Raw genomic sequence first — 26,570 nt, 5'->3', positions numbered from 1 at the left:
CATGATGCGTTCATGTGTTCCCATGATGCGTTCATGTGTTCCTATGATGCGTTCATGTGTTCCATGATGCTTTCAAGTGTTCCCATGATGCGTTCTTGTGTTCCATGATGCGTTCATGTGTTCCATAATGCGTTCATGTGTTCCCATGATGCGTTCATGTGTTCCTATGATGCAGGGGTGTCAAACATACGGCCCGCCACGTCATTTTATGTGGCCCGCGAATCCGCCAGCAAAAAAAAAAAATGTAAAAGTCGGACAATTTACAAATATCCGTTGTATCGATTACGGCGGAGCTCCTCCCCGATCCGCACGCGCCGCGCACACCTCCACCAGCGTATGTGGCAGCAGCAGCAGCAGCAGCCCCCCTCCCCGCCGACGAAGAAGGGGCGGCCCCCCCCCCCCGCCGACAACCGGCCCTTTGGGGGCAACCATGATGCTGATGTGGCCCCAGAGCGACAATGAGTTTGACACCCCTGCTATGATGCATTCATGTGTTCCATGATGCGTTCATGTGATCACATGATGCGTTCATGTGTTCCTATGATGCGTTCATGTGTTCCATGATGCGTGGATTCAAACCCAGGTTCAAACCCTGCCAACAACGAAAGACACTTTGTGGCCTCACCATAGAACCTCCATGCTGAGACATTTGAGGTTCTGCTTAGAAAAAGGCTCAAAGTTGATGGTCTGACACAAATTATTGATTGAGCAAACACTTCCATGTGTATTTTGTCACATTGTAAAGCTCAACTTCCTGGACAATATTGTATAATGTCACAGGCAGATGAAGTGAGCCATCCCCTCCAATGTACCTCCTTTCACTTTATCAATGCAGGGCTCTTTTCAGTCTCAATGCCCAGGTAAATTACCGACTATGCTGGGAAAGCCTTTGGCCCATCAATGGTGGTAGACATTCTGGTAGAATGTTCCATGATGCATTCAAGGTAGACATTCTGTGGACATTCTGTGAACATTTTGTGAACACTGCATTCATGTGATCACATGATGCGTTCATGTGTTCCATGATGCGTTCATGTGTTCCATGATGCGTTCAAGTGTTCCCATGATGCGTTCATGTGATCACATGATGCGTTCATGTGTTCCATGATGCGTTCTTGTGTTCCATGATGCGTTCTTGTGTTCCATGATGCGTTCATGTGTTCCTATGATGCGTTCATGTGTTCCTATGATGCGTTCATGTGTTCCATGATGCTTTCAAGTGTTCCCATGATGCGTTCTTGTGTTCCATGATGCGTTCATATGTTCCATAATGCGTTCATGTGTTCCCATGATGCGTTCATGTGTTCCATGATGCGTTCATGTGTTCCATGATGCGTTCATGTGTTCCATGATGCGTTCATGTGTTCCATAATGCGTTCAAGTTTTCCCATGATGCGTTCTTGTGTTCCATGATGCGTTCATGTGTTCCATAATGCGTTCATGTGTTCCCATAATGCGTTCACGTGTTCCCATGATGCGTTCATGTGTTCCTATGATGCGTTCATGTGTTCCATGATGCTTTCAAGTGTTCCCATGATGCGTTCTTGTGTTCCATGATGCGTTCATGTGTTCCATAATGCGTTCATGTGTTCCCATAATGCGTTCATGTGTTCCCATGATGCGTTCATGTGTTCCTATGATGCGTTCATGTGTTCCATGATGCTTTCAAGTGTTCCCATGATGCGTTCTTGTGTTCCATGATGCTTTCAAGTGTTCCCATGATGCGTTCTTGTGTTCCTATGATGCGTTCATGTGTTCCATGATGCTTTCAAGTGTTCCCATGATGCGTTCTTGTGTTCCATGATGCTTTCAAGTGTTCCCATGATGCGTTCTTGTGTTCCATGATGCTTTCAAGTGTTCACATGATGCGTTCATGTGTTCCTATGATGCGTTCTTGTGTTCCATGATGCTTTCAAGTGTTCCCATGATGCGTTCTTGTGTTCCATGATGCTTTCATGTGTTCCTATGATGCGTTCATGTGTTCCATGATGCTTTCAAGTGTTCCCATGATGCGTTCATGTGTTCCTATGATGCGTTCATGTGTTCCATAATGCGTTCATGTGTTCCCATAATGCGTTCATGTGTTCCCATGATGCGTTCATGTGTTCCTATGATGCGTTCATGTGCTCCATGATGCTTTCAAGTGTTCCCATGATGCGTTCATGTGTTCCATAATGCGTTCATGTGTTCCCATGATGCGTTCATGTGTTCCTATGATGCGTTCATGTGTTCCATGATGCGTTCATGTGTTCCATGATGCGTTCATGTGTTCCATAATGCGTTCATGTGTTCCCATGATGCATTCATGTGTTCCATGATGCGTTCATGTGATCACATGATGCGTTCATGTGTTCCATAATGCGTTCATGTGTTCCTATGATGCGTTCATGTGTTCCATGATGCGTTCATGTGTTCCTATGATGCGTTCATGTGTTCCATGATGCGTTCATGTGTTCCATGATGCGTTCATGTGTTCCATAATGCGTTCATGTGTTCCCATGATGCATTCATGTGTTCCATGATGCGTTCATGTGATCACATGATGCGTTCATGTGTTCCATAATGCGTTCATGTGTTCCCATGATGCGTTCTTGTGTTCCATGATGCTTTCAAGTGTTCCCATGATGCGTTCTTGTGTTCCATGATGCTTTCAAGTGTTCACATGATGCGTTCATGTGTTCCTATGATGCGTTCTTGTGTTCCATGATGCTTTCAAGTGTTCCCATGATGCGTTCTTGTGTTCCTATGATGCGTTCATGTGTTCCATGATGCTTTCAAGTGTTCCCATGATGCGTTCTTGTGTTCCATAATGCGTTCATGTGTTCCTATGATGCGTTCATGTGTTCCATAATGCGTTCATGTGTTCCCATAATGCGTTCACGTGTTCCCATGATGCGTTCTTGTGTTCCATGATGCGTTCATGTGTTCCATAATGCGTTCATGTGTTCCCATAATGCGTTCACGTGTTCCCATGATGCGTTCATGTGTTCCTATGATGCGTTCATGTGTTCCATGATGCTTTCAAGTGTTCCCATGATGCGTTCTTGTGTTCCATGATGCGTTCATGTGTTCCATAATGCGTTCATGTGTTCCCATAATGCGTTCATGTGTTCCCATGATGCGTTCATGTGTTCCTATGATGCGTTCATGTGTTCCATGATGCTTTCAAGTGTTCCCATGATGCGTTCTTGTGTTCCATGATGCTTTCAAGTGTTCCCATGATGCGTTCTTGTGTTCCTATGATGCGTTCATGTGTTCCATGATGCTTTCAAGTGTTCCCATGATGCGTTCTTGTGTTCCATGATGCTTTCAAGTGTTCCCATGATGCGTTCTTGTGTTCCATGATGCTTTCAAGTGTTCACATGATGCGTTCATGTGTTCCTATGATGCGTTCTTGTGTTCCATGATGCTTTCAAGTGTTCCCATGATGCGTTCTTGTGTTCCATGATGCTTTCATGTGTTCCTATGATGCGTTCATGTGTTCCATGATGCTTTCAAGTGTTCCCATGATGCGTTCATGTGTTCCATAATGCGTTCATGTGTTCCCATAATGCGTTCATGTGTTCCCATGATGCGTTCATGTGTTCCTATGATGCGTTCATGTGTTCCATGATGCTTTCAAGTGTTCCCATGATGCGTTCATGTGTTCCTATGATGCGTTCATGTGTTCCATGATGCGTTCATGTGTTCCTATGATGCGTTCATGTGTTCCATGATGCTTTCAAGTGTTCCCATGATGCGTTCATGTGTTCCTATGATGCGTTCATGTGTTCCATGATGCGTTCATGTGTTCCATGATGCGTTCATGTGTTCCATAATGCGTTCATGTGTTCCCATGATGCATTCATGTGTTCCATGATGCGTTCATGTGATCACATGATGCGTTCATGTGTTCCATAATGCGTTCATGTGTTCCTATGATGCGTTCATGTGTTCCATGATGCGTTCATGTGTTCCTATGATGCGTTGATGTGATCACATGATGCGTTCATGTGTTCCTATGATGCGTTCATGTGTTCCTATGATGCGTTCATGTGATCACATGATGCGTTCATGTGTTCCTATGATGCGTTCATGTCTTCCATGATGCGTGGATTCAAACCCAGGTTCAAACCCTGCCAACAACTAAAGACACTTTGTGGCCTCACCATAGAACCTCCATGCTGAGACATTTCAGGTTCTGCTTAGAAAAAGGCTCAAAGTTGATGGTCTGACACAAATTATTGATTGAGCAAACACTTCCATGTGTATTTTGTCACATTGTAAAGCTCAACTTCCTGGACAATATTGTATAATGTCACAGGTAGATGAAGTGAGCCATCCCCTCCAATGTACCTCCTTTCACTTTATCAATGCAGGGCTCTTTTCAGTCTCAATGCCCAGGTAAATTAAGACTATGCTGAGAAAGCCTTTGGCCCATCAATGGTGGTACAGTGGTAAACATAGCTGCTTCCAAGCACTTGGCCCCTGTTAGATTTCCGGCCATCTGAGTCATTTTCTTCCAGTGAGAGTACACTGTTGCTAAGTTTTGAAGTCAGATAGTAAGCAGAAAGGCAGCAAATGTCCAATATTTCCACTGTGACTGGTTGTATAGTGGTGCGAGGAGTTTTTCCAAGCTTAATTTCTAAACTTCACGGTTGCATTTCACAGTACTATACAAGTGCATAAACAAATCTGCATCTATCGTTTTTTTGTCATATATCTTCCTTTATTTACACATCGCGAAGAAAGGTAGACATTCTGTGGACATTCTGTGGACATTTTGTGAACATTTTTGGGGGATGTAGCTCAGTGGTAGAGCGCGTGCTTTGCATGTATGAGTCCTGGAGTTCAAACCTCTCCATCTGGAGAAGGAAGTAGTGAGTTAAGAAATATATATATATACAAAACCCCTCATTTAAATATGTATCTTTTTTATCTATTTAACACAGTAGATAAATGCTGAGTTCATTCATTGAGTTGTATCTACTACTACCAGTAGATGGTAGTATTTGTCTTTCACATTTATTGGGAAACCCTTATCTTTCTTTAAAGACCGCCACTTTCAGATCAGACTCTGAGTTAAGCCCCTCCACAGCACGGCACGACACCCACTCGCTTGTGACGCTTTTAGAAAGAGGAAGAGTAGGCCTGAGCCACAGATAGGAGAAAAACACCTCACATATTTCTATCACTTGGGTTTCCCTGATGCATAATCATCAGTAGATACTGCTCATGACTAAATATGAACAGTAAAAAGTAATGTAGTAGAGGGCTTCGCAAAAACTTGATTCATGCCTCATCTGTGATCTAGCTGCTGGCTGGGGAATCCACGAAAGCCCACAAGCAGTTTCCAATGAACTGCTAGTTTGGGATTTTTTCACACCATTTTATTGCTATTTCTTGATGACATACTGTAAAATATCTAGTAGGAACATTGCTCCAGTGCTTGAGTGGTTTAATACAAATGTACTTAATGTATTAATGTGCATTAAATATTAGTTTGTTTCTTGCAAAATAAGCAAAGTAACTATAGCTGTCAAGTAAATGTAGTCATATGAATTACTTTTCACTTGGTATAAAGGTATGAAGTATAGTATAAATAGTAGTATAAATACACTCAAATAAAATAAATTTACTTCAAAACTGTACATAGCTACAGTCCTACTGGGGATTTAAAAGAGATGTGTAAGTGAAACATATGAATACGACCAAAATGGTACGTTAAATGGTTTGTGATGCTTTTATCACTCACTGGAGCAAAACTACTTTAGCCACGCTTGCAGCGACTCCAGGTAATGACGGTTGACAAAAATGTGCTTGTTTAAACACGTTATGAGTGTGTTTGCATGCTGACATTAGGATTTACCTCAAAGCACCACATGCTTATGTACTACAGTCTTACAGAGCACATAGCATGGCTGTATCATTAGACTTACATGGTCCCATGCCAGAGTCTACGTTGCTGAATTAAGTGATTTCTTAATTTACTTTAATAGTAAAGAGAAAGAGAGAGCAAATGAGAGAGAGCGATGGGAACTTGAGTGTCCCCTGCCCACACTTATGTTACCATGGAACCACGTTCTCTAACAAACAAACAGAACTTATGTCCATTAACATGTTATTTCTGTGTCAAATATCAAATCAAAAACTCTTTTTGCTTAGAAATAGTGTAATATACATACTGTCAGTACTGCCAACACAGAAGTCCAATAGTCAGGACATCATGTTAGAAGAAAAAAAAAACTGAATGTGAAACATTCTGACATAGAGTATGTTTTAATTTGACAGGAATCTCTAGTTGTGTAGCTGCAAATCTAAAATGAATAATCTGTTTACGTGAAGTCAAACTGAAACGTCACAAACATAATGGGATTTTATTTTTTATTGCATTTGTTGTATAATGACACATATTCAAACTTGGGCAATTTCTATGCTCAATACTTAAAAAAAAACAGAAGTAACACAATTGTTAGTTTGTTTTTTGGTAAAAAGCACAGCAGGCCTCATCTCACAGGATGTACAAAACACAAATTAGATATCACATGCATCCCACAGAAGTGTGATTTGCATAGTATTGTGTTGCTATTAATATTCCACAGGAATCAACAAGAGGAAGTCCATAAAGAACTACATACACATGTTTGCATAGTGCACACATACTCTAACAGATAACTTACATATTAAGTGATAAATTAATTATTTTCCAAGACTATTAGACATTGTTTCATGAGAAAAAAACAGCATTTCACTACGGGTGTTAACTACCACACTGAAATATATCATGTACTACAACAACGTATGGAGCTCTGTGAAATTATACCAACAGCTGACAGTTAATGCTCAATGATACACATGACATCTCTTCCAACCACTGTCCTGCAATGTTCAGCCCATTTCAGCATCAAGGTTGAGCTAATTCCATTCTTGACAAGTCATCTTGAGCATTGTAAACAATTGCAGTTTATCAATGTTGGCTGCAGCTGTCTGAACTATTGATCAGTCCTCCGACAGTAAAGCCATACTTTTAAGAAATGCAAAAAAGTAAATAATATGCTGGCTTTGACTAGAGTTCAGCCACCTAAATGGTGACCTGTGGTCTGGTGCTAGCCATATTCTGAGGTGGGGGGCCCTGTCACCAGTTTACAGTAACCTGACAAGGCCCCCAGGTCAATGTACAAGGAGCCCTTCCTCCTCATATGGCCGGAGTCTTCAGAGTACAGAGAAGAATCTGCAGAAAAAAAGACATACATGTTTAAATGGTGCCAGTTTCTTGTCATTAATTACTGGAATCAAATTAACTTCAGCATGTAGGTGCTTACCGTGTGTGGTGTCGTGGTGCTGGCTCTGCTGCCGTAGCATTGTGTGGGTGGCCTCCTCCAGGGCTGAGTCAAGGCTCCAACAGCGTGGCTGATCCTCCCTGGGTGGGTTGATGGCCTCGTCCTTTAGCAGCTCAGACGCCGAGCTCCGCAGGGCTGGGTTCCTCTCCAGGGCTCGCTCCAGGAAGGAGCGCATGGCCAGGCTGCAGTCTTCCGCTATGTCCTCCAGAGGGGGGGCCAGTTTGTCAATCTGTAAAATGAGAGATAAGGCAAAATTGGCGTTAGGAAACTGCAGCATTAGAGGAAAACAATGTTACAAATAACCCCAAAAAACAAACAAGTAAGCCACATATAACTCCTCCAGCAGCTGTGACTTGTCATTGTGAGCAGTATATTGTAAAACAGGCTTGGTTGTGGTAAAAAGGAACAAGGAGAAGTAGCAACACTCAGCCTGCTGAAGCGACTTTACCACATAACATAACTTTTCCATGACAGCAGTTTCACGAGGAAGTGAGTAAATCAAAAGAGCTGATTAGCGTTTCAAAAACAGAAACAGGACTTCTTGAAAGCAAAGAACCCATGTAATGGAAAACCTTTAAAGGAAACAGAAGTAGTAACTGACTAAACGGGCCATAGGTCACACTCAGCAATCAGTCGCGTTAACCCTTTTTAAGCTCATGATAATCTATGCGGTGGAAGACCTGAACAAGGTCATGGAAAAGTGTGTCACCTTTTCAAATGCAGCTAGATACGAGATACTGTCTATCTCTCGGCATGTATGTGTGATATAATAGCTATGCTACCTGCTCTGAGCTGGTGTGATGCTAATTGCAAAGAAAACCAGACGGTCAGATAAAAGCTGAGGTGCAAAACTTGCTTTGAATATTTAGCGGTTGTGGTGAAGCAAAAGTAATAATTGGCCAGAGGGTTGGGTCGTAAAATAAGTTGTCAAAAAATGGCAAGTGCTTTGTGTATATAGAAATAGTTCAGTGCCTCTACTCTAGGATACGTCTTCAAAGAAATACCTCAAATTACAGTCCTTGGTTTTAATAGTGCATGCACAATAAATGGCTGTATCATCATTCATGGCAATTTATCTAATAGTTGTTGAGACATTTCACTCTAAAACTTAAAATATCAACCGTCCAAATTGGTGGCGCTAGAGGATAAAGTCAGGCGGCTCCATCCTCTGGGAACCATGAATGTCATGTTTTATCAATCTTGACAAAAGTGAAGGACCAACGACAAGCACACTGACACTAGCCTGGCTCATAAAAAATGCACAGTACTTACGATGTAGAGGTAGGATGGGCAGTCAGATCGTGGGTATCTCTGGACCCATGGAGGGCTTCCAGTCTGCATGTGAATGATGGTGGTGCCCAGGCTGTAGATGTCTGTCTTGGTGTTATGACCGTGAGACAGAACCACCTCTGGACTCATATACATCTAAATGAAAGAAGGGTAACATACCATGAATGAGATATAACGGGGCTGCAGAAGACAGGAAAAGGTTGACCCACTTTTACTAGTTTCCCATTTAAATGAATGTATTGGTGCTGAACAACAAAGAGTAAACAACCTCTTGCAGTAAAAGTTTGTTTTTCTTTCTGTTACAATGAACAAGATAACCTTTAGAACCCACGCTGTGTGTGTCAAGGTAAGGGCAGTGCAGAAGCGCGTTGGCCTTTGGAGTGTGAAAAGTAAACACACTACCAGAGTTTATCTCTGCTGGAAATTCCAGCCTGCTCTCCCATGTTACTGTGAGCAGCCCAGTGTATTTGCTAGCAGTGTCTCTCTTATTATTACTCCTGGGTGTCTGCCCTGGGACTTTCCACAAGCCATGCCATGAGTGCAAACACCAATATAGACTGACACACATGGGAAAGCGAGGCAAATACACAATGGGAGAAAAAGCACATCTCTTGGATTAATCCTAGAATTTCCAAAGTGCTGATTACAGCTGTACTGAGAACCCCAAGCATAAGCAGACTATTATTAGCATCAGAGAGGTCAGTGAGTGCTCTCGCTGCTGTGCAACAACGCTTGCCAATCATTGACTTTCAATCATTTTGGAAAAGACAGAGGCAAGTGCTGACAAGCTTTAAGACTTTAGATCCCTGGGGAAGCGTAGACTGAGTCATTACTTAAGAAGAGTGGTGCCTTTCTAGAAAAAACACACACTCAAGATAGAGACAGGAAAACAAGTTTCTTGGACCAAGCAACTACAAAAAAAAACAGAAGACATGTTGGATTTATGCATTCAATGTGGGCTTACAGTCGCAGCCTGTAAGACTCAGATCACATCTCTGGCTTATTTTCTTACCTCTGTTCCTCTCAGGTCTCTTGGAATGTATATATCCTCTGTCATCTGCACCGTCAGCCCAAAGTCCACCAACACTGCCTTGTCTGACATCAGAACAATGTTGCTGGCTAAAGAAAAAGCAGAAAAAAGAATAGTTACGGCACCGTCTGTTGTGTACAGTGTTTTCAGTGTTTATGCTTTGCTGTGCAGGATGGCATTTGAGGTAATAGTCAGAGGCTCTTCAAACACACTGAACTGGCTTGCACTGTGTTTGCGTTGATTTCAACTGGGGAAAAAAGACCACTGAGACCTCCCAAGAAGAAGTCAAGCACGGCACAAGCTTTTAGCGAAGGCATTACAAAGATAATTTGAGGGCAAGCATTTTGTAAAAAGTCTCATCGGGGCGCTTTAAAACCCTCACCAAGGTATAATTACATATTTTGATCGCAGGCAGTAAACAATAACAACCACGGTCAGGGGCCAGGACGGCCATCGTCGTAAGTCACTTGTCCTTCAACCCTGCGGGAGCACGGGAAGTGGGCTGGAATTCCCAGATGCCAAACAGCCTTTAGAGGCGGCTGTGGAGAATGCTTTGATCCCAGCAGCGCCGCTGTGATTCAACCAACGTGAAAGTACCTCACATCGAACCTCAGCCCAGCCCCACCAGCATGTGTTCTTGTAATCCAAGTCATTAGCTACCAAACAGGGTGACCTGGCCGCACCTACTGAAAACGTGTTCGTCATACCTACAGAAGAGAAGACTCGTGTAATACTCAAGCCTTAGTGTGTGAGATTGTAAGTGCAGGATCCCTGTGGTTGTTTTGGTTTGTGGCTGTTTCAACTGATTCACCTCCTCCCTGCTCGCCAATGATTATTCACGAGAACTTATGCTTCACTTTGACGTAAAGAGGGTGAAAACTGACATTGCATAATTTACTGGATCGTGCGTATTAGCTTACTACAATGTCGCACAGCCATCACCAACACTCAACAAGTGAAAAACATTTTTGTTTTCTATGTCTCACGTTTGATGTCGTGGTGGATGACGTTGTGTGAGTGCAGGTACTCCAGTCCCCGCAGGACCTGCTTGGTCACCCAGATGATCTCGAACTCCCTCATGGGCCCACAGCTGTCCAGCTTCTCCAGGACCGAACCGCCCTCCCCGGCCTCCATGAACAGGTGGACGCTCTGGTCCCAGAGCACGGCGCCATAGAGCTCAGCGATGTTCTCATGCCGGAACCGGGCCTGGAACTCCACGTCCGCCGCTTTGAAGTGCTCCAAGGGGACCTGTGAGGATAATGAGGGGATGTAAATAAATGCATCGTCACAATGCGCAGGAAATCTATTGTCACTCAGACACCAAGCACATAAACTGGTGCCAGTAAGCCTCGTCTGTGTACAATACACTGTGTCAACATAGCATTCTGATGATAACACTGGGCCGGGGAGGAAACTCCTCCTTCCTCAATTGTCACTATTTCCCAAGTAACAAAGAGTAAATACATTGCTCACCCCCCTCATGCAAAGAGTGCAGTATCACATAGTTAAAAAAAAGAACAGAATATGTTTTGAAAAGTGTGCCAGGAACATGTTGATTCATCGATTTTGTTATGGATTTTAGTTTGTCACAAACATCCAGAGGAGTTGTGGAAAGCAGTTCAATTTCCATTCTTGCGTTAATCTTGGCCCATTTTTTTACTTTGTTAACAAAGAAAAAACCTGGTTCTTCTTTTTATTTGAGCTGTTCCTCTTTCCTTCCAAGGGATCACACACCGAACGTCATGCTGACATTAACATTCATCGCACAAACACAGGAGTAGAGTCTCTGTGAACAAACAGTTCTTGGCAGGTGAAATATTTGGCAGCGAGGGCATGAGTTTCGAGAAGTCAGCTCAGGCTGGATTCCAGCTGTTGCTCGGCAGGACTCACCAATTTGCAGGCCATTCTTTTCCTGGTGGTGGTGTCCTGAGCCAAGTAGACTTTCCCAAATGAGCCCTTGGGCACGAGGCCAGAGCCGTGGTTTTTGTAGGTCAACTTCCACGGAAACAGGAGGACGTCCAAGTCGATCCGGTAGCGGCCTTTTTTCACAGCCATGTCCTTCTGCAAAAAAAAGTCAGTTAGGAAACTGATCATATGAAAATATAAAGACAATTAAATACTAATGTTCATGCGCAAAAACATTCAGTTTTGTTCGCGAGACACAGTCAAAAGGCAAACAAACCTCACCTTGTTCAGCAGGACGCCCATCTCCTCAGGCAGGTGCTGCAGGGCCGCCGCCTGCATGCTGGAGAGCAGGTTGACAAAGGAAAGCAGGTCTGCAACCGCCCCGTACCGAACACCACCAACCCCATCGACGTAGTCTTTCTGCAGACTCCCCGAGCCCACCGAGTCCCCCGCCTCCTCGTTCTCGTCCATCTCCTCCTGGGAGAGATCTTCCTCTTCAAAAGACAAGCCTCTTTCCTCCTCTTGCTCAAGCTGATACAGAGTCTCTGCAGCGTTGATGATGTCTTCTATATTCATGTGAGCCAACAGCAGTTCTACTCCATTGTCATATTTGTAATCCATCTTGATGCTTGACTTGTGCTGCTCGCCCTAAAATGAAACATCAGGAGGTCAGTTTATGGACATTTTCCTTTTTTCAAAGTTCCGACTGCACGAGATCCTGTCAGTAAACAGTCGGTGAATTACTTAAAAAAAAAGTTAATCTGGAGCGCAGGATACACAGTGACACTTCACTGAAGCACTGCAGCTTTGAGTCAGCTGGCTGGACATACAGCTGGGAGGGGCATAAAAGACTGTTTTTCAAGCAAATGAGGGGAGTTTCACAGTAAAGCTGGGAAGCCCCCAGGAAAGCGTGGACACTGTTTTACAGCTAAACACCCGCTGCTTTTATTAATAAAGAAACATTTGCAATAAAAAAGCTCATTAAAAGTCACATATATTAGTCTACTGCATGTAAATCATACACATCTGCGAAATACTTTTTGTTTTTAGAGACAGCCTACCAAAGCCTATGTTAAAATTTAACAAATAAGCCACTGAATTACCTTTCTATATCACAATTTAAAGGTGCAAATTCAGAATACATGCCTCCACAAAAAAAATATGACAGTAATATTTCGGGATGTTGTAGATCAATCTCTATAAACCTTTAGCTGCTATTTTTTTTTATTTCAACAGATTATACAGTTTATATTCTTCACATCAAATGATCTAGAAAAGCACGTCGTACTTGCCGTAATATTTGAGTCAATAGCTTAACAGGACTGCCGTCTCTGCATCGTGCGGCTCCAGCGTCCAACACTGACTGACTGAGGGAGGGAGGTCTGACTGTGTTTAGAGGGAAGTAAACAGAGGAAGTGAAGTCGATCGACGCGTAGGTGGCGAACACTTTGATGTCAAGTGCCAGCGCTTTACTCCCTTTAGGTTTCGTTTTCCCTTTCTTTTGTTTTCTCAGATGAAAAGCAAATTTCATGTGGCACGACTGCTGAAACCCAGGGGATCACCTTCCACAGAACCGTGGGGTGTTTTCCTGTGGGAAGATGTGTTTTGTTATTTTTTGTCAAATCAAGTTTTAATAGAAGTCATGATGGAAATATAACATATTACAGCGATTAAGTCATTAGATATAGAATAAAGATGAAAATTGAAATTTAAGTTATAGATGCAGTATCTACCAAGGACACAGTAACAGTGACGTTACACGCATTCATCCATACCATATATCCATATAGGCTACTGTATGTATTTCTCAAGATATATTATTATCGCAAAAATATCTGATTTGGTACCTCTCTGTCGCCGTAGACAAAACCCCGCGCATGCGCCTTTCTGCTTCTTTCGGAGCAGCAATGGCGTCCTCCTTAGCGGTGTGCAGGTTACATATGAAAGGAAGGGGCAGCCTGTCGAAGTGCCTACAGAAGGTCGATACATTTCTTCACAGGACTATTGGAACACACGTTGTTGCCGTGAAAGGTAAAGCAGTAGTTAGTTTATCAAGCTGTCAAATAAACAAAGTTAGCCTACTTGTTAGCTCAGTCTCCCGTAGAGTGAGTGCCATTCCAAACTTCGTTTGGCTTTTTGTGTGTTTTAAGCAGCCTTGGCTATGATCCAAAATGCGTAACTTACTTTATAAAAAACCAGAACATAACACCTATTTAGAGTCTCGGGAAAATTCGGCGTTGTTTTGTCCATCAAGGAGGCTTAGTTAAGTCTTGAGTGTGTAAAGTGATGGCTGTCACTTCAGATGCGATTTCATTTTAATAGCTGCTGTTTTGGGGGTGATAACTATGCCGAATTGAAAAGCTGTTTCTATGAGTTCATAAGACGTGCAATGTGACGTGGAGATATTGTATATGTAATTTTTGGCATGCAGACCTTTCCCTAACAGTGCCACATACAATAAAACAGTCCGTTTCTGTATGGAGTTTGGCGTCGCGTTCTGGGTCCAATAAATACCACACGAATGGAACTTCATTTAGCAGAGCGTGCTGCAAAGTTTGTCTGAAAACAACAGCATGCTAACTACAAAGGGTTGAACAATGACAATAAACAAAGGTCTTCCTTAAAGAACAACTTAAAGTTATGTTTTAGCCTAATTGTTGAATATTCTGCCTCTTTGTTGACAGAAGAAAGGGAAGGATGCAAATCTCTGTATGGTGTTCAGGCGGAGAGACAAGAACAGGCAGAGAGATCTGTTCTCATCAGCTGCCACTCCAGAACTAATGAGAAGAATTTCCTCAAGTATTTATCAAGACATGGAGATATCAATAAATACTTCTTTTATGAAAGCTATGTAAGTAAATGACCATGTTTCTCCGATAAATAAGCATTGTTTTCCAACATGTTTTAAGATCTACACATGACAAACTTTACTGTCGAGCTAGGGTCCGATTGGATGGTGAAATTGTGTGTACTTGGTGTTATTTTTTAGGGCATGTATGCTGTTGTGGAATTTGCCAACCGGGAAAGTCTGGCATCATTATTAGAAGAGGCAGCCATTCCCAGCATCAGCCATGAGTCCATGGTGCCTTTTAAATCGAGACTGCTGTCGCTGAGGAACCTCGGCTCAGCGGCCGCCCCAGACCAGCAATCAGGCCAACAGTGCCGGCCCCAAACCACCATCCCCATCAACGAGCTCATTCAGAGACTGTCCAGAAAGGAAAGTGTAAGTGTTTAACTCCCAGATTCACAGTTTACTCCTGTATTCAACTTTAGAAACAAACATATGTGTGAATCCATTTGAATAGATGTCATGAAGGTAATGTGTGCCTCAAGGATTGTGTTAATGTTGGCCGGTCTCCTCATTTCCCCTCAGATAGAACAACAGATAACCTCCCTAACAGATGTCTATCAGCTAACGGAGGAGAACAGCCGGCTGCGTTTCCTCGTCTGCTCTCTGCTCAAGGACATCGCTGCTGCTTATTTCCCAGAATGCACCATCAATCCATTTGGCTCATCAGTGAACGGCTTTGGAAAGCTGGGCTGTGACCTGGACATGTTTCTGGACCTGGATGGCATCAGTGGGAGAAATGCAAAGATGGTAATAATGGGAGTTTGGGGTTCGTCCTTTAGAATAAATAAGATTCACTTGTAAAAAACCAAAGCCATCACCTGACGGAGTGATTTCATTAATACTGCCCGACGTAACATTTCAGTTTACAAATTACAAAGTTGTTTGCTACTTTGGCACACTTTGAACTGAACACATTTCAGGCACCTCTTTCCACATGCAACAGCTGAACCTTTCCCAAAAAAAAGTGAAACAGCTACCAGCTGCTGTGGCCACAGTTATTTGCCGCAATCTGAGTTTTGTGAGAGCTGAGTTCTGTGGAGTGAAACTGAAACAGCTGTGAATGGCAAAGACCAAAAAACCAAACCGACCAACCAAAAACCTCTACAGACATACGTTGCTGCTTCGCATCAAAGCTTGTCTTTGAAATTCTGTGAAGCTTTTACTTTGAAAGTCGACAAACATTATCTCGGTAAAAGCTTTGCATGGATTCAGTTACTGATGCCTGGAATCGCTTAGTTATACATTAGCAGAGCTATATGTTTGAAAAGTATCAAGTTGTATTTTATGAAGAATGTGGTTCGTAGAAGAAATCAAACCATTCAGAATTGTTGTTCTAAGTATTTCCCCTCCTTGTTATTAAGGTGACATGAAGTTAAAGAAGAGTGTTTATTCATTTAAAACCGTTTTAAGAAATAATTTGCAAGCGTACCCATTAATATATAATTCTGTGGATATATTTCACACGCATTATAATGCAGTTGTATGCAGCAATAAGTCTTTATTAATGAATTTGCGAACAACTATGACTCCTCTTATGGGCACCCATAAGTGGAGGCTGGTGTAAACAACAATATAATAAAACCCTGTGGTAAACATAAGCTGTGTCTTCATAGGGTAAATTATAATTGTTGACAAACTAATATCTTTATAAACCATGTTATTAGAAGCCATTTAATACATGTTTGTATGCCGTTTTTAAAGGCTACATAAGGTTTGTAAACAGGTTTTAATAATGCTGCTTTCTTGCATAATGAAAACTCGTATTGTAAGCCGTGAATGGAGAAACACTTATTACTGATGGGTGTTTTGGTTTGCTGTAATTTTCGCATCTATGGAAGGCAATGCATGTCAGTGTGTGATTTTTAACAAACAGTTGCGTTTGTGTTGTACTTTTTCATTCCATTATGGGATCTTTAGGCAGCACAATATAGTGCATAATATAGTGCAGTGGATATGTGGAAACCCAAATAACATGTAGGTACTAACTATCTCCAAACTCTGTGTGCAGCCAAAATCAGGTTTGTGGCTGGAGTACCAAATGAAGAGGGCCAGCTCGGAGCGGTCCGTCACCCAGAGCCTCCTGTCTGTCATCGGGGACTGCGTGGACCAGTTTGGTCCTGGTTGCGTCGGTGTGCAGAAGATTCTCAACGCACGATGCCCACTAGTCCGTTTCGCCCACCAGCCCTCTGGTTTTCAGTGTGACCTCACAGCCAACAACAGGTATTCAGCCTGTGCACATAGATTATAAGACAATTGCCGGTTATTTTCCATATATAAAAACTGTGTGAAACTTATATATTTTTTTTGTCATGGCCCTGAGTTGCAGTGGTTTAAAACCTCTTGGACCCGAGCGAGTTTGGTTCCGAATGTCGTAGAATGGACTTTTCATAAATAAATATTATTATGTGCTACACACATACTATATACCAAATTAACGAAGAAATTATGGGTAACTTAATCATGTAAACCATTTTACACACTGCAAACACAATTATACACCATGATACTAACCAACTAAGAAGATTGTACACAATATCACGTATTTTTGGCCATGAGTCGGCGTGCTTCGCACTCTGGAGAAGGCTACACACAAAGAGCTAACAACTAGCATGGACCCAATAGGTCTAACAGCAAGAGAATTCGACCACAAATCCAGAGATATCCTCCTCATTTCTCTCCGTGAAACATTTCCAGAGATACAAGCTAACAAGCACCACAACACCAAGCCACTCAGCAGCAGAACAACCGTGAAAGTTCCTTACTTTGAGATGAATCATGAAGAAAAACGTTCAATATTCCGTTCGAAGCTAAGCTGCACTGTTGCTATGCATGTCCTCTGTCCCTCTCATGTGTTTACTGGAGAAAGGGGGGTCAACCTAACGTTTGGGACCCGAGGGAAGCTTTGGGCGAATGGAATTTTACGCACGGGGTTGGAAGGTGTTTCTTCGATTTTGACGGGCTAAAGACTCAAATCAATCAAAACCAGGCTTCTATCCCCGCACTACTGAGACTCTAACGCGTCTAAAATGGTCTCATTTTAAAAAATTGACCAATCATAGGCTGTCTGAGCTCCCAACACACACATGAAGACTGGAGCTCAGATGAGAATCATCCATGGTTTACAGCCTTAGAGAGGATTCTGGCTCTCAAAATGATGCCAACTGCTGGATTTGGATGTATTGACACTATTAGTGATAAAACAAGTGAAATATATAGTTATATAGTATATAAAAGTACAATGGAACAGCTGGAACACCTGGTTCCAAAATGATGACCTCGCCTAAATTCTCTGTACTTTACTCTATCAAAGCCACATGGTTTTTAGAGACTCCTGACCTGTTTTGCTATGAATTGAGAGTTTTTAGCCTAGCCAGGGTCTCATAATAAAAAAATATTAACAATAAAATAGCTTTTTTTCAGGCGAACCTGACAATTTTAAATTTGAGCTGTGTGCCATCTTCATTTACTATTAACCAGTAACATATACACAATATTTACCCATCTGAACAGATCTCACAAGTGTTTCTGTTATCAAAAAAAAATAAAAAATATTCAAATAGACCTTGTAGTTAGTTTACACTCTCTTGAGTATGGGTATGCAATTTTCGAGCAGAGGCCTAACAATAGGTTAAAAAAAAAAGGGCCAGTTTCACAAAATCAAAGGGTCATGTCTCGAAATTGAGTTGGTCTTGGGCCTCTTGCTTCACAGAAACTGCTAGTTGTATGTCGTCCTGAATATCGTTTTAGCCACACTGGCGTTGCAAAAGCCCCAAACAGAAACTTGACTTTGGCAGGAAGTGCATCTCTGCCACAGTGAAACTGAACAGGAGGGCCAAAAGAGGGGGCATGTTTGTGTTTCACTTCTTCCCTCCTAAACATTTAACACACCGTGGTCTCTGCCGATGGTAACACAAAAACACGCACACACCTGCTAACGTACAGAAAACCACTCTGCAGTTTCTAAGGAAATGGAGTTGAACCGCCGGCTGTGGGTGGATGTGAGTGGGACTTTTCTCAAACTGTGCTCTGAGATCTTTGAAGTGCAGCACTTTCCTGCCTGCCTGGGGGGGGGGCGGGGCGGGGCGTGTGTGTGTGTACGTGCGTGCATGTGTGTTTAAGAGAACTAACAGCATTGTGACTGAGGCAGTCACTGTGACAAGCTGAAGGCTGCTCTCTAGTGGTTGCTGTGTTAGGATTTTAGTTTCACTGACCCTTCACATTCAACATAGTACAGAATTCTGTTTTCGGAACTCGAGAGGCTGTGACGTATTGGGATCAAAAACAGATGTTGAAATTATGCTAAATATGTGCACAAATACAGACACTTGAGGGCATGAAGGACACTAAAAGGCTGGGACTGACATCAAGAGGTTTATACTCAGGCTTTCTGAGAAATATCTACTCTACAAAACAATACTCTGGTGCCTACACTCTTGGTAAAGAGCATTGAAAATAGGATCCTCTTACATGATGACATATTTAACACAAACAATTAACATTATAACAAGGATAGATGTACTAATCTGAAGGTAGCAGCATGTCCTATTTGGCAGGACACTGCATTTCTATGCAGTTATTAATTGTAAGTCATTTTGGATAATTGAGCAAGCTAACAATGCAAACATGTTTCAATATTCACCCAGTGAAGTGTACTACTTGCACTAGTATTGGAAGTCTCTACTCTCCTATATTGTAATGAAGAGCCACAACAAAGCCCGACATGCAGCAGGACAGGAGTAGTGATTCTGTACGTTCTCCACAGGGTGGCGATGAAGAGCACCGAGCTGCTCTACCTGTACGGAGAGCTGGACCCACGTGTGCGTCATCTGGTGTTCACCGTGCGCTGTTGGGCCCGAGCTCACGGCATCACCAGCAGCATCCCCGGAGCCTGGATCACTAACTTCTCCCTCACCGTCATGGTGCTATTCTTCTTGCAGAGGAGGAGCCCTCCCATCATCCCCACGCTGGACCACCTCCGGGACCTTGCCGGTACCAACCTGCACCGCCTCTCACTCAGTAGTTGTCACATCACTTTAATTCCCCCTCGAGTTCATTTGAGTTCATTCTTTTTTTGGCTTTTTTCTAGACACAAATGTAAAGAACATTAGAAAAATGTACCCAAAACAAAAGAAACTGCAGTGTTCTGCAATAGACACAATACACAATATTCACCGTATCAACTATAGAAGTCTATACATTAGAAAGCATGTGAAGAAAAAGAATTCTGTTCTATATTAAATAATTCCAGAGTCATCAGTCGCAATCAATAACTCAGGAAAGTATTTTAGAGTTAAGGAAAACACTTGATACATGTGTAAAAGTGAACTAAGTCACACAGCGGGGAAGAGATGAGTTTGATAAAAGGATTTCTTAGGGTTAAATACATTTTATATACGAGTTTGAATTTATTAGGGCTGTGCGTCATGATTATTTTCATTCATTGATTTATTAATCTGATAATAATTGGCAAAAATTTGGCTGAGTACAATTTCACAAAATCTCTTTTGTCTGGCCAAACAGCCCAAACCCTCCAAATATTGTTAACCTTGCGAACAGACAAAGAACAATCTTTACACTCAGGAAGCTTGGTGAGAGAATGTTTGGCTTATGCTGCCAGCCCTCAACAGATCATTGTCACTGTCTAATTTTGCTGAGAATAAATAGGCGACACACCCCGGCTCTCTAGATGGCTGTTGTCTGTTTTCTTCCGGTGGCGTGACGAATCAGGGAAGCGCACGTCGTGATGGCTAAGACCCAATCAAGTGGCGAATACAGGTGTCTACGTCATCGTTTTCAAAGGTCTACGTTTCCGCCCGTCCACACTATGAGGCAACCCTGGAATTTTCAAACTAACACAGCGTCGGTAGCGTTTCTAAACCCGTTAGTTTTTGGGGGCTTACAACTCCGGAGTAGTGTGGACACTTGGCGTAAGCGTAGCTAAAGGTATGCGTTTTAAAATGGGAACGTAGTGTGGATGTATCCTAAGTCCACTGCAGTTCCTCCATCTCTCCCCCACTCTGTCACCTTGGCTGCCTGATAATTGCCTTCCAAAAGCAATCTACCGCCCCACCCCCCCAACCTCCACCCGTCTCCTCCGCCTCCTTGGCCCCGTTCAGCGCAGACTCTATCACACAAAGCGCTTACGGGACAATAAAAGGCCCATCACTCTGGGAAGGTCGATGACCCCGCCTCCTCCGGACACGCACACATGCAGGGAGCTATTTAAACGGTGGCGTAGCGTGCAGACACACACCACCATCACCACCAGCCTCATCGCGATGAAGGAGACTGGTAACAAGGGCATTGCGTGAGAAGCAAACCAGCCAAGCAAGGACATGATTCCAGGCCCCTCTTTTTCTTTCCTTTTCTTTGACCACCTTCATGCAGCTGCTCTCTCTCCTTGCCCTCGTGTATTTCTGTCTCCTCTCCGTGAACGCACCCACACCATCCATCTGTGTCTTGTTTATGGCCATCATAGGCGTGTAGCGGCAGTCATTTACCTTGTATTTCCGCTCCCGTCTCACAAGGTCCCGGGGACAAGAGCGTGATTGAGGGGAACGACTGCACGTTCGTCAGCGACTTCAGCAAGATCCAGCTCCTGAGCAACACAGAAACACTTGGTGAGCACAAGAGCGTAGAAACGAGGCCGGAGGGCTGCAGCTCAGTTTAACCGATACCGGCATTTCTGTTAGCCGCTAACTTGACTTTTCTTGTTTTGTCCTAGAGAAACTGCTGTGTGAATTCTTTGAGTTCTATGCCACCTTTGCATTCAACAGGATGTCCATAAGTATCCGAAAGGTATGTGTGTTTATTCACATGTATTAAGTCCCATGTCACCCAAGAATGTGCCCTATCATGACAATATACATTATCTTTAGATTCTTTAGCTTATCCTAAAGCCACTTTTTTATAATTATAATTTAAAATCAATGTGGAATGGTGTCAATAGTGTCCTTTTCAGCAGGCAGCTGTTTTCATTGGAGAAAAGTGTAAAACCCACTGTACACTACCAGCTCAGGACCAACCATCAAATGGCATAGTTAGAGACTAGCTGATGAACGTAGCGGAGCATTAAGCAGCTAAAGGGACGGATATTTTTCTCAGGAGTTGGTAGAGACCAAAACGGAGCTAGATCAGAGTCAGTATTTGACACAAAGAGGACTCCAAATGAATGATACTATTAATCTTTAAATAAGCAACCGTCTGCCAAATCAACCTTTAAGACATTTTGAATTTAATTCATTCAACCAGGCGTGTCATTAAGAACAAATTCTTATTTACAATGGCAGTCTGGTAAAAAGTGTCTTGAAGGAAAACAATAGGGGCTTAAAGAAGTCAAATCAAAAGTAAAAAGAGACAAAGTTAGTCAACAGTTAGTCAGTATTACATGTGACGACAAGAAATACACAAAGTGATCTCGACTCACACAGTGCTTCTTTTTACATTCAATGTTACATGTCTGTCTCATGTCTGAATGAATGCCCAAGATACCTTTTTTCGTAACAGAAATCTTAAACATCTTGCTAGGTCAGAACTTGTATCATTTCTGTAATACTTTTAAACTCCGTACAAGTCTGAATTGAATGCTGTCAGATTAACACAAAGGCTACAGCAGCAAAGGATCAGATGGTTAAATATGCTGAGAGAGAAACTAAACACATGTCATGTTCACCTTATTAAGAGAACTGTGGTAAACGTATCTCATAATCATTATCTCTTATGCAGAGGAGTAGTGGTGTATCGAACCTATTGCTCATATGCTGCTACTCTGCACTTTTTGTTAGCAAAGGTCTTAACCATTGAGGAACCGATCAGCATGGTATTGCATGTTAAAGAATGAATGACTATGCCAAATTTGCCAAAAGCTCTTTTCTATTCATTTTCATTCATTTTCATTCATATTTTCATTCATGCCACTTCCTTTCATACAACAGGTGCCAAATATCATGCAAGCACTGTGGCTGTTTCCTTTAATGTCCTCTGATGTCTGAGTGAGGCTGTAAGGAACATTAATGTAAAAGTCACCTATGTCTGAATTACAGGAAGTCGTCACTGTTAACAGTGTGCTCCATGTCTGGAAAGGGTCTCTTTCTTGTGGACTTTGCAGCGGGGCACGAGCCGCTGCTGTTGTGACTGAAACTGTGAAATGGTGTCAATGTTACTGTGTTTGTCCACCAGAAAGCACCGACTACTCTTTAAGATAACAAATTCAAGGCGTCCTCTTTGCGTATGTTATGTGTTAATATAAAAAAGTTCACATTTGCCATGAACTGTATTTACTCTCAAATTCCTTTTTAATGGTAACCGCCTCAAAAATCCAGTACCAGTCAGTGTCTACTCACAAACTGGTCCATTTTATTTGAAAATCAAACTGTTGCATCACTGAGAAATCAGAGCGCGAATAAAAATGTATTCAGAAAGAACTTCAGCACTCAAGGGAGCCCCCAGTTCAACCTCCTTTCAACATTTCCTCCCGGCCCCAGAGCGGAGCTCCAGCAGAGAAATCTGTTGGTAATAAAGGCAGTGTTTGGTGGATGGCGTCCCCCCCCCCCCACCCCCCCCCCCCCCCACACACACACACACAGATGACAGCTGTCCTTGTCATATGTGATTGATGGCAGCCCCACAGGGCCCGGCGCCCTTGAGCTGCGATCCCAATTAGGAGGCTGAGTGTAAACAAACACATATTTATTCCATTTAGACCCAGTATGTTGTTGCCTGCATAATACTTAACTGAAAGAGCGTCCACAGTGGGACTTTGGAGCTTTTATAAATGAAATGTAGAGGAAAGATCATGCCAAAACGGTTGGAATTTGTCATACTGTGTCTGAAAGGTAATATCGGGGCTATTTTTCCTCTCTAGCCCGTACAGGATTGTTAGTTAACATACCTTTTCAAAATATGGGACATTAAATAATATCCTATTTATCACCGATTACTTTTGCCCCTAGACAATTAAGTTGATAAAGTGGGTGTTCGTCCTTCGGTGGCACATTATATGAGATGCAGGGGCTTTGCTCATGCTTGGAGTTTAATGAATTGATGTCTCTGGGAAAGAGAGACCCTGCAGCTTAATATATGAGACTAATATCAAGTATGACACGGCAGAGGAAGCCTGCAGGTAGACTGTGGCCGTGACCCGTACCTATAGGCTTTCACCAGTGGTGCAACAGCCATAAATCTGCTTTACGGTGCTACAATTCTCCGGTTCGCTCCCCTCCTCTGACTGATGGCTTTATGTTGCTATCTTCTGTCCCTTCCACCCCCCCACCACAGCTCCATCCCTTTATCCTTCCAGCCCCTTTACTGTCAGACGTTAGGCTGGATACGGCATGCAAAGGACCACAGGAGGTTCTTGACTTCTCTCTGATCCACACATTGATGGTTGATCTGATTGCCATGACTGCTTGACAGCGCTACAGATCATATACGCTTCCGTTGCGAACGCATTCGGTGTGCATAGCAGGTTTCCATAGCAGTCTTGCTCATTCCTGGCATTTTTTAGTTCCCCTTTCTGAATTATTCTCAGTTTTTCACAACTCTAGTCAAAATGTCTTCCAGAGCCATGTCCACGTGTTTGCCTCTCCCATCTGCTTGCCTGCTGAGAGGTTTTCCAGCCAGCTATAAGTTCCCCCAGATACACAAGCAAAGGCCAAAAACCACCACCAACAAGATAGATGGACCGTAACATACAGTCCATACAGGACTGAGCTCATGGCTGCTGCTGCTGCTTACGAATGTGTTTTCATCTACCAGCCTTGTCCCATTCTTCTCTCTCCAGGGAAAAGAGCAGAGCAAGCCAGAGGTAGCCCCGCTGCACATCCAGAACCCGTTCGAAACGTCCCTGAATGTCAGCAAGAACGTCAACGCCACACAGCTAGACCGCTTTGTGGCGTTGTGCCAGGAGAGCTCCTGGCTGCTCCAGCAGAGTGACACCAACACGCCCAGAGGTGGTAATGCGGGAAAGGCTCCCACACCCTGGGGACTCGCTACCCTCCTCATGCCCTCGCAGGTTGCGGGGATTAAAGGTCGCAAGAAAAGGAGACGGGAGCCGGCCAGTGAGAGGATCAAGAGCTTGCTGGAATCCTTGAAGATTACCAATCAGCATAAGAAAAGCTAAGACAGCAGCTCCATCCTCTTACTGCCACTTTAACTCATGCATTGGTGGACAGCTCCTGGTGTTATGGTGGTGCCTCACTGAGGAGGCGAGGAGCAGCTTCTGCAGTTAAATTCATCTGCTGGACTGTAGTTCCAAACATGGACACTGGAGGGCGTTACTGAGGCCTGTGTGTGCATATGTTTGGGACATGGAGTAAGGGAGTGATTACTGTGTACTTTACTGTAGTCTTGCCTACTCTGTTGTAATTAAAGCCACTCCTAAAGAGTCCGTCCAGTGGACCTTTAAGAGCTAAGACTGCAGATTCACTTGTTAATTGGATTCAAAATATGTTGTGCATGGATGTTATGATTTATACTGATCACTAACATCTGTTTACACCTCAAACTAAATCACTGTGGGTATATTTATTTGTATTAATGTTACAATACAGATGGAATAATCAAGCTTTTATTGCAAACTGAAAATACTGGGTTTGTTTGTCACGGCCCTCCAGAACTGACAAGTGCAGTAAAAGGGCATCAGACACATCAGAAATATGACTGAATACATCAGAACTGTTAGTTAAAAGGAGTGGAGAAAGAGCAATTGAACTTCTTTTCCCTCCAGTTAGTTGAAAGAGAAAAGCTTTTATTGTTACTGATGTGTAACATCATAGAGCAAGTAGAGGTCTGCGCTGCAAGTTGGCTAACCTAAAGCACACTGAGCACCAGCCCGTTCACCTATAGCTACTTAGCTGAAGCTAACTTGTGATTGGGTTATTAAAGTAACCCGCACTGGTTGGTAAAGTTTTACAATTAAGTTGGCTTCAGCTAGATACAGTAGCTAGTTGAAAAGGCTGGTTCTCAGAGGGTTACGCTAACTTAGCTAGCCACATAGTCTGACGCTCTATTTGTTTTTGCACTGCATTTAAACTATTTTGTATTGTTAATGTACTTACTATTTATTTTTGACTTGTCTGATGACACTTTACTGCCTTTTGTCTGCTACAAAGAACACTCCAACATCCTCCTCAAGTGTTACATCTGGATTTCAATTTTTAGCAGCAAATGATCTAAAACGGTGACATAATGGTGCTAGCGTGTGTAAAATATATATAGAAGCAGACAGCCCATTAACTTGGTCACCCATTTCACTGGAACCAAAGCCAACCAGCTTTGTGGCAAAGTCTGTTGAATCGATTGACCTCTCTGACAACCCACTGATTGATATGTCATGTTAAATATGTGAAAAGAGACGTACCACGAAACTCTTGATTCAGTTTCCAGCTTACAATCACATTGCTCGAAATGTGTCTCAGGCACCAAAAGGTCAGTCGCATCCTACTTTCTTTTCCCAAAGTTACATAACCCGAGTGTATGTATGTGCCTGTGAAATAGTGGAAAGAGAGGAGACCTTAGGGGTGCATGTGTTAAGAGTGCATCTACAGGTTCACATCCTATGAGTGTGCCTGTGTGTGTTTGTATATGAGTGTTTCAGGCCCATGGGACAGTGTTTGAGGAGCAGGGAGTGTGCAGCCCACAGCTGTTTTTCCGCTCATTTCTGTGGGAGGTCAGGGGGGTGAGAGGATAGACTTTTAACTACCTCCCCTCCTACCGCCCGTCCACCTTTTGCCACGGGGGCTCCACGCGGATGGGAGGAAAAGAGCGAGGCAGAAGAAAGCCCATCACTGCCTCGCAACCCCCTGGTTTTGAACTTCCCTCGCTGTCCCTGCCTCCTCTGTTCAAATTCCTTCGTCAAATTCAACGTGCCTCTCTTTCTATCTCAGTCATCTCTTTCCTCTCAGAGGGGCAGCATTCTTTGAGGTTTGCGGAGTTTGTTTATTTCCATGAGTGATTTAATTCTGAGTGACGGATCTGCTCTGGTGGAGCAACAGAGTGGTTAAGAGACGTGGCGGCTAGAGATGCATCGGGTGGGGAAATCAACACCTCAGGAGGGTTCGATGGAAGGGGATAGCTGGGTGTTTTAGGGTTCATTTGAAGGAGCCAGATGTCACCGCCTTAGATCTTCTGATTTGTATTTGGTGGTTTAAAATGTGCTGTACTGTTTCTTTTTTAC

General features: G+C 43.1%; 2 protein-coding genes across 4 annotated transcripts; one reads left to right on the top strand and one right to left on the bottom strand.

The window, feature by feature from the left end:
* Positions 1-6,355: 6,355 nt before the first annotated feature.
* On the bottom strand, positions 6,356-12,906 carry map3k8 (mitogen-activated protein kinase kinase kinase 8). 2 transcript variants are annotated; one of them, XM_079181529.1, is made up of 8 exons: positions 12,833-12,906; positions 11,827-12,192; positions 11,530-11,700; positions 10,626-10,887; positions 9,622-9,728; positions 8,592-8,744; positions 7,302-7,548; positions 6,356-7,210 (listed from the first exon to the last, which is right to left on the bottom strand). In XM_079181529.1, the coding sequence occupies exons 2-8, from the start codon at positions 12,163-12,165 to the stop codon at positions 7,086-7,088; spliced, it is 1,404 nt and encodes a 467-aa protein (XP_079037655.1). In that variant the 5' UTR covers positions 12,166-12,192; positions 12,833-12,906; the 3' UTR covers positions 6,356-7,085. The 2 variants fall into 2 exon arrangements, with proteins under 2 accessions (XP_079037655.1, XP_079037656.1); XM_079181530.1 differs by having other exon boundaries at positions 12,837-12,904.
* A 515-nt stretch (positions 12,907-13,421) lies between these two features.
* On the top strand, positions 13,422-24,909 carry mtpap (mitochondrial poly(A) polymerase; the record flags this gene model as incomplete). Of its 2 annotated transcripts, none has more annotated exons than XM_079181948.1 (9): positions 13,422-13,575; positions 14,229-14,395; positions 14,534-14,767; positions 14,918-15,142; positions 16,404-16,615; positions 19,158-19,384; positions 20,923-21,015; positions 21,120-21,193; positions 24,177-24,909. In XM_079181948.1, the coding sequence occupies 9 exons, from the start codon at positions 13,422-13,424 to the stop codon at positions 24,513-24,515; spliced, it is 1,725 nt and encodes a 574-aa protein (XP_079038074.1). In that variant the 3' UTR covers positions 24,516-24,909. The 2 variants fall into 2 exon arrangements, with proteins under 2 accessions (XP_079038074.1, XP_079038075.1); XM_079181949.1 differs by having other exon boundaries at positions 13,452-13,575; positions 14,232-14,395.
* Between the last annotated feature and the right edge of the window lie 1,661 nt (positions 24,910-26,570).

Source organism: Pholis gunnellus (assembly GCF_910591455.1).
Source record: "Pholis gunnellus genome assembly, chromosome: 20".
NCBI lineage: Eukaryota > Metazoa > Chordata > Actinopteri > Perciformes > Pholidae > Pholis > Pholis gunnellus.
The sequence above is the reverse complement of the archived record's forward strand: the minus strand, read 5'-3'. Positions and strand labels throughout refer to the sequence as shown.

Excerpts from the sequence above, each read along its gene's own strand:
- map3k8 (XM_079181529.1), bottom strand. The coding sequence starts at position 12,165 with ATGGATTACAAATATGACAATGGAGTAGAACTGCTGTTGGCTCACATG. Across the intron at positions 10,888-11,529 it reads AAAGAATGGCCTGCAAATTG|GTCCCCTTGGAGCACTTCAA; the intron begins GTGAGTCCTGCC and ends TTATCCTCACAG. Across the intron at positions 7,211-7,301 it reads GCACCACGACACCACACACG|ATTCTTCTCTGTACTCTGAA; the intron begins GTAAGCACCTAC and ends TTTTTTCTGCAG.